Source organism: Cottoperca gobio, chromosome 14 (genome assembly GCF_900634415.1).
Source record: "Cottoperca gobio chromosome 14, fCotGob3.1, whole genome shotgun sequence".
Taxonomy (NCBI): Eukaryota; Metazoa; Chordata; class Actinopteri; order Perciformes; family Bovichtidae; genus Cottoperca; species Cottoperca gobio.
In genome coordinates, this window is record NC_041368.1 from 23,630,739 (window position 1) to 23,643,505 (window position 12,767).

Consider the following 12,767-nt stretch of genomic DNA (forward strand, 5'->3'; position numbering starts at 1 on the left):
AGGAAATATATAATTCTTATTTTATTAGGACTGTGACTGATTAAATCCCCGTCTGCCACTTGGCTGAAACTTCACTGTCACTTTTGCTTAAGAAAAAAAAAATCCCCAATATCCTGCATGAAGGTGGTTTAATATGATAATTCTAGAGTATCCAAATGTATTTTTAGGATTAGTCCAAAGTGGAATTACAGCAGCTACACGGATCTTTTGACCGTGACGGTTGTGCCATCGCTCTTGTGATTGCCTAAAATAGCTTGTCGGTTTAATATAGGGGAAAGTTCACATCCGAGGGGAAAGGATCAAATAGTGATCTTATAATAAATGTAGTCAGAAAGCATTTAGATTAAACCCTAATCATAAATCATGTGTATAATCCACTGTAATCTGGTTAGTTTCGGTTGCATTAATTTACATTTAGCAGAAATATTTAGTGAAAACGTATTTGTGCCTGTGCTTCACGTGTCCTGTGCTTTTTATTTTTTATTTCTCCTGCAAAAAAGTAAGCACTTATTTATTCAAATGTCACCAGCGTAACCCGTTTGCCCTCCAGCTAAAACTGGGACGTGTGGCTGAGACCTGACATTCTCCAGGGCCAGCCAGTAACAGTGATACGTGCGGAGGTTACACATCCAAAGATTGTAAATAAACATGCGACGTCTGGATGTCAGGAGGTTGAGCCCGTTTCTTTCCACATAAACCAATTATTGCTTCGTCTTCTCATCACCTCATCTTAATACCGTGTGTGTGTGTGTGTGTGTGTGTGTGTGATAAATGGTTTTGGTTTCTGGCAGAACTTCCCAAACCACCAACCTCTTAGTGGTTTGAAATCTGACGCCACTCTGAATCTGTAGAAGTGTACCTGTCTCCAAACGTACAGAAGTGAAAGCGTGTGAAATGAAACACCACCAGCCCTTACCCACATTGTTAATATTTAATGATTCAATCTCCGAACCCATTGCAGCAATAATCCAAAGGGTTTGAACCCTCCAGCACAAAAGGCCATGTACAATATCCAATGGAAGATGTAAGTTGTGTCTCCGCTGCCCTGCGTGTGACGTCTCCTGCACAGCAACCGATGACGACCACCAGAAGGTTTAGTTAAGGATAAAACAATATTTGGAAGACTTACAGGATCAATTATACACGTGTTTATAACAGTTTTGCAAATAAAATCCAGATGTGAACCCGGGGAAGGATGAGTTACAGACATTGTTTGGGTTGTAGCGGTGTACAGCGGCCCTTCAGATGCAGCATCAAACAGGACCGCTGTGCACCTGATGTAGTTCATACTCGTATGGATGGAGTCTGTCCTGAGACGTGTGGTTACAGGGTCGGACAGAGTTTAAGAGATCACGTCTGGAATAATTCACTATATGCATCCAATAACCTGCTGTCCCGTCGCTCAGCTGCATTCAGGAGGCTTCCAGGTTCATTAAGTCGGAGCACTGATGTGCAACGGCTTGAAAGAAGCTTTTTATCAGTCTTACCGACACGTGAGGCGAGGACCCCTCTGTCAGTCCTGTAACTGCACGCTCCTCGTCCACGGGGAGGGTTTACACTTTACAATAAGCATTCGTTGGTGATTCATAAGAACTTGTGGCAGCTTTCGGCCGGATGGTGGAGCGGCGAGTTCCAAACTAACACAGTTGAAACATCCTGACAGTTGAGTCTGGTGCACAAACTGAATCCTAAAGGTGCCACGGGCCAAAAGCAAACGCCGATTGTATGAAGATGCAAAAGAGTCCTCGCATCCCAAGTTCTCGTAATTAAAATGCATTTTGTCCGTGTGCAAAGTGTCACTCTGCTCGCCATGATCAGATTAAAAAATAACAGGGTCAATCTGGGCCCGCGGGCCCCACTTTGGACAGCCCTGCTTTACAGTATGTTAATAGTAAACTGCACGTTAACACGTTCTACATCTACGTTCACGCTGAAGCCTTCCTGCTGTGTGTGTGTGTGTGTGTGTGTGTGTGTGTGTGTGTGTGTGTGTGTGTGTGTGTGTGTGTGTGTGTGTGTGTGTGTGTGTGTGTGTGTGTGTGTGTGTGTGTGTGTGTGTGTGTGTGTGGAGCGAGCAGGAGCTGCTTTGAACTACATCTGTTAACGCCTCTGCAGACGCCGCCAGTTGTTGCATGAACTCTGATACGACCGTCTCGATGAAAGAATCCGTGTGAACACAAGCTGTTTAAGGTAACAGGAAACAGAATGAGATGTTTGTAATGTTATATGAGCGTGATGAGGGAGTCAGAGGACGCCAGAGGGAGCTTCTCTTTGTTTCACCGAGACACCGTGTTGTTCTTCCTTAAAGAAACAAATCTAAAAGGTTTGCAGAGTAAATATTAATTCAGGATAATTCATAACCTGCTCTTGATGTTATCCAGGCTGCACACTTTGTAACGGAGTGTCAGACTCGTGGAGACAGAAGAGGATTAGAAGAAAACACCTTTAGAACAGAAACAGATTGAACCTGAAGGAGGAAACTAAAAGCTTTTCACAGCTACGCTTTGTGTTTGGTAATCAAGACAGATGTTGTGTGGAGTATTCCTTTAACAGTCCTTTTTAATACTTCCATTAACACCAGTCACCCACAGTTATGGATCATATCGTACACTAAAGCGAGAGAGAACACTGGACAGACTGACCGACTGATGATAATAAGTAAAGTGACAAAATGAGCCCTAAAAATCATATTCAGTCATCCTTGAGTTGCTCTGAGTATCACCAACACGGCTCGCCCAGAGAGGGTTATAACAAAGTCATAAATAAAACCAACGAAGCGACTGAGACCCTCTCCTTCTCTCCTTCTCGTCTTCTCGTCTTCACGTCGTTGTCCTTCAGCCGTCCGGTTCAAAATTAAGAATTGTCACAGAGTTCCCGGCAACTTGTGCATTTAAATGTTCTAACTACTGTAAAGCATCAAAAGTTTCCACACTGTACGTTCTCAGGAGTTGTACCGATGACATCTCTTCACGTGCGAGTCCCATTTCCTGTTTATAATTTATAGTACTGTAAGCGGTCTTCACGATTGGCTAATAGGTGCTTTCTGCAACAACACATAAATTCACTGGAGATGGAGATTCGCTGTTTTGGTTTTAACTGTAAACTGAAATCTTCTTCAGGCGTCCGTCGCAGGAGGAAACGTGGCACGAGCTTTTCTTTCAGACGCACCTCAGCGTGTCCCGGTTCAGTCTGACCTCCTCTGCTCACATCAGTGTTGCTCCTGAAAAGGTACAAACACACGTCTCAGCACCGACGGGAGAGAAAGATCATCACACTCACAGGATGCTTTAAATGTGATGAGATAATACCAACATCTCGAGTGCTGCCTGACTCCTGCTGATGAATCCCATTGGCTGAATTTGCACCGTGCACCTGGAAAACAGTCACCAAGTGTCAACGCAGCCCATTCGTTCAGCGGGAAGTGGACTTAAAGGAACATTTCAACACATATCTGTATTATTTAGATGTTTAAATTCCCATGCAAAAGGCAGAGTGCTTATTTAATTCAGATTATGTACGTGTTTCCTGTAAGAACTCTGCCTCACAGTGAAATGATGCGTTATATATGTGAAGGTTTTACCGGGCTTTTGTCTGGACGCCTGCGCATGGCCTGGACCAGCTGGTCCACCTGCTGGTTGTGGTCCATGGCGTTCCTCAGGGCGTCCTCAGTGCCGAGCAGCCGCTGGCGGAGGCGGCTCATTTCTGAGTCCAGCACGGAGGCGTCCATCATGGAGTACCGCCGGTGGTCGGGTGAAGACCGTTCCCGACCCTGAAACGCACACAAGGCAGGAATATATAAACCAGCGCCGGCTGTTAAACCACGTGTGATTTCACATCTGGAGGACAAAGATTATTATTATACACGAAGAGCACGTTTCATATTCAAACATGCTAAATGTCCTCGCAGGGATCATCTCAGCTGGCACAGATTACACGGGGAATATATAAACACAGTGACTGGCAGTGCTCTTCACACTACAAGCTATAAAGCTACACATTAGGGGTTCAACTGATGCAGTGCAGGGACGTCCTTTGGCAATGAGTTTTAAAAGGAATACTCCACGTTTAATACCGCTCAGTCATGTGGCTCTGCAGGAGCCATATTAGGAAAGTCACTTATTTGCTTTCTTGCCGGGAGTTAGATGAAAACATCGACATGTCACTCTGTGATATGAAGCTGGAGCCAGGAGCCCATTAGCTTAGCTTAGCATATGGGAATTTCCCAAAATGTCAAACTATTCCTTTAACCAATGTATTCCCATTGGTCAGAGAGCTCGATGTCTCCCACACGACACGGGAGATGGATCAAACCTTCTGTGCGTGTTATGTTAGACTTGCTTGGGAGTTAGAAACGAGAACATTTCTATAATATGGAAGATAAAAGTCTGCAAGATGTGTTCCATCCTCTCAAAGTCCTTCCTCACCAGTAAAAGCAACTTTTCCCGCAGAGTCTTGATGTCCTCCTGAAGCTTCTGCTCCTTCACCTTCCACTCGGCCTTGTGCACGTCTCGGTTCAGGTCTTTCTCCATGTCCCGTGAATGGCGGTGTGTTTCCAGGAGTAACACCCTCAGTTCATTCAGACTCCTGGAATATAAAACGTCAGAGCGTGGGCGTAACATTGGTGGTTCTGCAATACATCAAGAAACTGATACAGAAGCAAAGCCATGATATGAGATCTGCTCAGAACGTGCACAAAGGTTATTATCATTTAAAGCTCACCCCCCCAGGATGTGAGTTATCTATGAGGCAGTCCGGCCTGGGGGGGCTGTGCAGGCGGCTGCAGCTCCGTGTCAGACTGCTGCTGGATAGATGCTAATATCTGTGTATCAACTGATGCACACACACACACACACTAATATCTGTGTGTATCAACTGATGCACACACACACACACACTAATATCTCTATATCAACAATGTGTCAGATAACTAAGTGTAGCACAGTCTGTCTATAATAGATATAGATATAGATAGATAGATAGATATACACGTCAGTGTCGTGTCACAGCTGGTTTCTGCTGCCACCAAGTGGACACGTCCTCGGTGCACGCAGGTGAAAGTGTTTCTGCACCATGACGCAGCTGAGAGCAGGAACATGATGTATATCCAGTGACGTGCAGGTGTACTGGACTGTAGTAGTGTTTGCTTCTACCACAGGACTTACTAGTAATTGGCTTTCTTGAAGTATCCAATGATGTCTTGAGGGGATGCACGAGTTTAATTCCCTAAAAGCAGCAGGAACATGGAGGAAGCTATAATAACACTAACGAGGGACAAAGGATGCTGCATGTATTTAGTGCATGTAACACAATTGTTGCAGAGACGATGAAGACGAAAGCACTTATTCTTAGTGCCTTGTAGCACTAACATCCTAACCATCAATAATGTAAGAACTGCATAATGTAAGTGAGCCAGTAATGTAAGACCGTTACACCCGTCTGTCTCAGAGTGTGTGGACTCCTGCTGGACAAAGCTCTGCACGTCTCTTCCCTTCAAGCGTGCCTGAAGACGAGTACGACATCTACAGGTACTGCGCCCTGATCTCAAAGGACCCGGAGGTTCTCTGGTGGGAGGACAGCTGAAAATAACGAGCTGCACAGGAAGTCCCTGAACATACCACTTCAGCTAATAATATAATGAACCTCATTAAAGTTTAACACACTTCATCTGCTGAATATCAGTGTTTCAGCCACCAGGAGATCTTTCTATATGCATCTATCATCCATCGCTGCCCTTCAGCTCTACAGAGTAGTAATAATAATAATAATAATAATAATAATAATAATAATAATAATAATAATAATAATAATAATACGGCTTGTCATGTGTTCTCTTCATAGACTGTGGATAAGAAGTGGACGTAGTCTCCGTCACTTTGTGGACAAACGTTTTAAATTCATTCGGCCATCTTAGCTCTGAAGAGACGCTGCTTTATATCTATTCTACTCTAAATGTTTCCATCAGTTACTAAATGAACATCATGTTGAAGAAGACTTGAAACTACAGATTGAGACATAAACTCATCAGGAAAATAAATTTAATGCCTACAATTATATATAATATATATACATATTTATATATATATTATATATAAATGTGTGTGTATATATATATATATATATATATATATTTATATATAATTTATATATAATATATATACATATTTATATATAATATATATATATAATATATAAATATGTATTTATATATAATATTATATACATCCTCTGTATCATATCTTCTATCTCCTTTGTCTCTCCCTCTTTTATCTATTCTACATTTTCTTATCCTCTCCCTCTGTCTTTCTATTATTCTCTCCCTCTCTGTCTCTCTCTTCTCTCTCACTGTCTCTCTCCCTCTTTTCTCTCTTCTCTCTCTCCTCTCTCTCTATCTCCTCTCCTCTCTCTCTCTCCTCTCTCCCTCTGTGTCTCTCTCTCTCTCTCTCTCTCCCCTCTTTTTCTCTATCTCCTAATCTATATATATAAATATAATTATTTATTATAATCTTCTCATATGACTGTAGTATAATATCATAGGGCTGCTGAGCGCCCCTACAGGGGTTATTAATAAGTAATCACATGCACAGTGGAAGCAGAATATATATAACAGGTAATTGCTTTGTATTACTCTTTCTCAATATATTTTATAATGTTTTACTGTTTACAGAACATATTTCCCCCGTGTATAAAAGTTTTAAATGAAAGTTAAGTCTGGACTTTCAACATTCAACACCCACAAATATTACTGCTGAATACTTTATGACATCTTTGTCATGGAAAGAATCTTCTTCTGTGTAAAATGTATATTTTTACATTGTACTTGTGTATATTTATGTATTTATTCATGGTGTGTTTGTGTGCTCTATAATAAGTGTTAAATCAGAAAAGATGGATCATTGTGTAAACGTCTCTGTGCTGTACTTTGGTGCGTCGTGTCTGCATGTGCGGGGAACATCCTCCAGTAAGTGCTGAGGCAGATTGTAAAATCGATACAGCTGTGTCTCCGTACCTCTCTTTCTTCAGCAGCTCCTGGCTGATATTGACCAGCTGCCCAGAGGCATCATGGGACTTCTTGGTCATGGACTCCAGCTCCGACTCCACGCGCATCTTCTCCTTCGCCAGAGCGTCGGCTCTCTTTTCTCCTGCGCGAACCTTTCCCTCCAGAGCTGGTGGAGGAGAAACAAACAGCATTTCATTTGATTAGTTTTTATGGCAGGCTGCCAGGACTTCCTCCTGCGGTATAATCAACTACAGCGATGTCACACTGTCCATCATTAAGTGTGACACACACCAGGTAAAACGCTCATTCAGAGTTCAGCTTGTTGTTGCTCCCTACCTCAAGGAACTCCTCCCCCAACAAACCTCCACACGCAACCTCCGCTCCTCTGAAGAAACTTTGCTCCACCCCCCCAGGACCAAGCTTCAAGAAGGAACTAAAAACCTTTTCACAAAAGCCTTTCTGTAAAATCTTATGTCTGTTGTTGTTGTTGTTGTCGTCCTGCATTGCAGCGCCTTGAGATTGCTTTTAGCTTTGAAAGGCGCTTTACAAATACAATTTATTATTATTATTATTATTATTATTATGTGAAGACACACGTCCACGGGCCTCGTGCTGAGCTAATATCAAAGTTACATTCTTTCTGGTTTGAAAGTGGCTCTTTGTGTTATTGTTCCCTCTCAGGGAACACAACGCGTGTCACTGCAGACACGCGTTGTGTTCCCTGAGAGGGAACACAACGCGTGTCACTGCAGACACGTTCTCCGAGGAGGACTGTGGATGTTGGGCTCTATAACGTAATAATACTTCTTCTCCTTTTTAAATAATTCACAATCTGTTCTTCAAAGTCAATTTGATTATGTGAGCGTCAGGAAGTGCGTCGTGTTCTTTTGATGTGACGGAAGTTTTCAAAAGACGGTGAAGATGAAGACGAGCGGCTGCAGTGAACTCAGCATGAAGAAGAGGTTCCTGCACAGAGCGCTGCACGGAGCAGTGACTAACGAAGGTCATCACACGGATGATGAGTTTATATGTTGAGACATTTCAGATTTCAAATGACAAAACACCAAACACGACCTGCTGAAACTACAATCCCCCTCTCCCGACAACACGTCACACAGAGAGACACGAAACTACCAGGAAGAGACTCACAATGACCACAAAGACTCACAATGACTACAAAGACTCACAATGACTACAGAGACTCACAATGACTACAAAGACTCACAATGACCACAAAGACTCACAATGACTACAAAGACTCACAATGACCACAAAGACTCACAAAGACTCACAATGACTACAGAGACTCACAATGACTACAAAGACTCACAATGACCACAAAGACTCACAATGACTACAGAGACTCACAATGACTACAAAGACTCACAATGACCACAAAGACTCACAAAGACTCACAATGACCACAAAGACTCACAAAGACTCACAATGACCACAAAGACTCACAATGACTACAGAGACTCACAATGACTACAAAGACTCACAATGACCACAAAGAGACTCACAATGACCACAAAGACTCACAATGACCACAAAGACTCACAATGACTACAAAGACTCACAATGACTACAAAGACTCACAATGACCACAAAGAGACTCACAATGACCACAAAGAGACTCACAATGACCACAAAGACTCACAATGACCACAAAGAGACTCACAATGACTACAAAGACTCACAATGACTACAAAGACTCACAATGACCACAAAGAGACTCACAATGACCACAAAGACTCACAATGACCACAAAGACTCACAATGACTACAAAGACTCACAATGACCACAAAGACTCACAATGACCACAAAGAGACTCACAATGACTACAGAGACTCACAATGACTACAAAGACTCACAATGACCACAAAGAGACTCACAATGACTACAAAGACTCACAATGACTGCAAAGACTCACAATGACTACAAAGACACTCACAATGACCACAAAGACTCACAATGACTACAAAGACTCACAATGACCACAAAGAGACTCACAATGACTACAAAGAGACTCACAATGACCACAAAGAGACACAAACGACTACACAGAGACAAAAAGAGACTCACAATGACTACAAAGACACACAATGACTACAAAGACTCACAATGACCACAAAGAGACTCACAATGACTACAAAGAGACTCACAATGACCACAAAGAGACACAAACGACTACACAGAGACAAAAAGAGACTCACAATGACTACAAAGAAACACAAAGAAACAAAACAACCAAAAAAAGACACAAATAGTAACAAGTAACACAAAGTGAAACAAAGAGACACAAATAGACACAAAGTAACACAAGAGACACACAGAGTAACACAAAGTAACTACAAAGAGACACAAAGTGACTACAAAGAGACACAAAGACACAAAATGACTACAAAGAGACACAAAGTGAATACAAAGAGACACAAAATGACTACAAAGAGACACCAAATGACTACAAAGAGACACAAAATGACTACAAAGAGACACCAAATGACTACAAAGAGACACAAAATGACTACAAAGAGACACCAAATGACTACAAAGAGACACAAAATGACTACAAAGAGACACCAAATGACTACAAAGAGACTACAAAGAGACACAAAGAGACACAAAGAAACTACAAAGAGACACAAAGAGACACAAAGAGACACAAAATGACTACAAAGAGACTACAAAGAGACTACAAAGTGGCTACAAAGAGACACAAAGTAACTACAAAGAAACACGAACCAACCAGGAAGAGACACAAAGTGACCACAAAGACACAAATAACTACACAGAGACACAACATGAGACTACAGTGTGTGTCTTGGTCCTCAGTAGGATGTGGACGGACCTTCAGGCGACACAGAGCTACTCGTTATCAGCGGTCAGTGAGTGTGGAGAGAGAACTTTGTGTGGTGATGATATTTAAGGTTTCTTGAGGTGAAAGCTTCAGTAAAGACATCAGAGCCTGTAGAAGGTCTGAACTTCACATTTACCTCCCATCTGGGACTTGAAGGCTTCCACCTGCGCAGAGAGAGTTGACACTTCTTTTTCCCTTTTCAACAACTTCTCCATCGTTTCTGAAGACAAACAAAATGGCCGTCAGTGTCTCGCTTGGAGCAAAGAAAACACAGTTAGTGCACTGAAGAAGGGGAATGTTACAAAGTCTGTAATACATAAATGAAAACATGATGTTTACCTTCGATATTCTGTTTTAGCTTCATCTTCTCTTCTGAAATGTCGTTATCCCCGATCACCTGAAACAGGAGAAAGAGTTGAGATCTTAAATCAAAGCAGTGACGGCTCATCAACACTCGCTGTTGCCTTTCTCAGTTCTCACGTTTGCATCATGGGATGTGTAGCGGTCCGCCTGGATGGCCTGCAGCTGGTTGGCCGTCACCCTCAGCTGCTCCTCCAGCTTCTGGATGTCCTCCTGGCTCTCTGCCTGGGCCTTCTGCAGAGCCTGATGGTCCGCCATCTTCTTCTCCGACAGCTCCAGTCTCTCCCTCAGCTCCGCTGTGCTTTTGTCCTGCACCATGTAAAGCGTCTCCATCTCCGCCAGCCTCTGCTCCGCCGTCTGCTGCTTCTCGCTGGCCTCCTCCAGGGCCCGCTTGCTGCTCTTGGCCTCGAGCTCGGTCCTCCATGTGTGGTTGCCCTCAGCCAGCTGGCCTTTGGCCTCCTGAAGACGAGCGCAGAAGTCTTCCCGTTCCTTGCTGAGGATGGCGACTTCGATCTTGTGTTTGGCCTTGAGGTTCTCCAGCTCCAGCTGGTACTCCGTCTTCAGGCTCTCCAGAGAGGCTCTCAGCTCCTGGGCGTCCGGCTCTTGGCCCACAGGAGGAGGACGATCGCTGCACAAGGAGGCCTTCAGGTCCTCCAAGGAGCGCTGGTGCTGGATCATTAGAGAGTCAAATTTAACCTGCAGAGGGAAGAGAGAAGAACTATTAGATCAAACCCGTCGAAACCTCAAAATAAAATAAAAATGATAATAAAAAGATGTATGTATCAGAATACCTTCCAGGTGTCCATCATTTCCATATTCTCCTTGTTGGCGTCCTGGACCTTCTGCTTCACCTCACTGACCTCCTGGCTCTTGCTATCCAGCTCCACCTTCAGCGAGGCAATATCCTGCTGGCTCGCCGCCAACGCCGTCTCGTACTTGTCTTTAAGCTCGCTGCTCTCCTTGCTGTGCTCGCGGCCCACCGACACCAGCTGCGCGCGCAAGACGAGGGTCTCCGGCTGGGCGTCCGACCCCGGGGTGTCGTCGGCTTGCTGCGAGCTGGAGTCGGACCCTCGGAGTTTCACCTGGAGGTTCTCCATCTCAGTTCTCCGGAGGTTCAGCTCCTCCTCCAGCTGCACGATACGACTCTGCTCTTCAACGGTGGTTTGCTGACGAGGAAAGAAACAACATCCATCACTGTTACCATAACGACAGGAGGGCCTTTCAAAAGGAGGCAGGTGAGACCCTGCAGCTGAACGACGTCATTCCAAAGAACTCAGAGGAACCCTGAAGATCTTTGCAAAGATCGGAGATGTTCAAATGCATTCCAGTGAATAAACAGCACAAACAAATGACATCAGCATGTGGACAGTGACAAACATTTAGTCTCCTGAACGACTCAGTATCCGTGTTTATAAATCCTGCTGAGCGCCATCGGGGCTCCACTACGCCCACACTCAAGATTATATATATATCTATATATCTATCTTAAAGTTAATGTTTATATTTTATTACATTTAATGTTTATATTTTATTACACTTAATGTTTATATTTTATTACATTTAATGTTTATATTTTATTACACTTAATGTTTATATTTTATTACAGTTAATGTTTATATTTTATTACATTTAATGTTTATATTTTATTACACTTAATGTTTATATTTTATTACATTTAATGTTTATATTTTATTACACTTAATGTTTATATTTTATTACAGTTAATGTTTATATTTTATTACACTTAATGTTTATATTTTATTACATTTAATGTTTATATTTTATTACACTTAATGTTTATATTTTATTACACTTCATGTTTATATTTTATTACACTTCATGTTTATATTTTATTACACTTAATGTTTATATTTTATTACATTTAATGTTTATATTTTATTACACTTCATGTTTATATTTTATTACACTTAATGTTTATATTTTATTAAAGTTAATGTTTATATTTATGAATCATTTGAGAGATTGCATGACTGAAGTTAATGTTGTATAAAGCATTTACAACATAAATGCATTTGCAGCGATTAAAAGGCAGTAAAATATCAGATTTATGTGTTTTATAATTTAGGATTAGTGTCAATTATTGTGCCAAGTTTATTTAAGTTCATTTGAAAATAAAGAAATTCAAGAAAAGTTGAGTTTTTGGCCGATAAGTTTGATTAATGTTTGTTTATGAACGACTACAGTGGTTAGTAGTTTGAGATGTGTCACTGTCCAGATATCTGAGAAGTGAAGATGAGAGGAGAGCGCAGCCATTCTCTGATCATCTACAAGCAGCCAAGCAAATATAACAAAGCAAACCTGCACACACACACACACACACACACACACACACAGCTGCAAACATCCTCCACACACTTAGACCCAACGACAGGGAGTAAGAGGACCTGCTGCACACGTCTTAACTTCCACCATGTGGGGAAACATCTGCCAGACGTCACAGGGACACGAGTCGTGTGAACAGCGTTCAGATTCACAGAGTGAGAAAGTGAAAAGAGTCGGTGCAAGATTAATGTCCTTCACAGCATCTGAAG

At 42.3% G+C, this 12,767-nt stretch overlaps 1 protein-coding gene across 4 annotated transcripts in view; it reads right to left on the minus strand.

The window, feature by feature from the left end:
- Positions 1-917: 917 nt before the first annotated feature.
- clip2 (CAP-GLY domain containing linker protein 2) overlaps positions 918-12,767 on the minus strand; it is a 39,299-nt gene continuing 27,449 nt past the window's right edge. For all 4 annotated transcript variants that reach the window (XM_029448717.1, XM_029448716.1, XM_029448718.1 and 1 more), the window contains 9 exons: positions 11,007-11,381; positions 10,336-10,911; positions 10,195-10,252; positions 9,992-10,075; positions 7,004-7,160; positions 4,422-4,581; positions 3,578-3,766; positions 3,310-3,369; positions 918-3,217 (listed from right to left, as the gene is read on the minus strand). In XM_029448717.1, the coding sequence (XP_029304577.1) occupies positions 3,206-3,217; positions 3,310-3,369; positions 3,578-3,766; positions 4,422-4,581; positions 7,004-7,160; positions 9,992-10,075; positions 10,195-10,252; positions 10,336-10,911; positions 11,007-11,381 (1,671 nt within the window). In that variant the 3' untranslated portion in view covers positions 918-3,205. The remainder of the gene's footprint in view (positions 3,218-3,309; positions 3,370-3,577; positions 3,767-4,421; positions 4,582-7,003; positions 7,161-9,991; positions 10,076-10,194; positions 10,253-10,335; positions 10,912-11,006; positions 11,382-12,767) is intronic.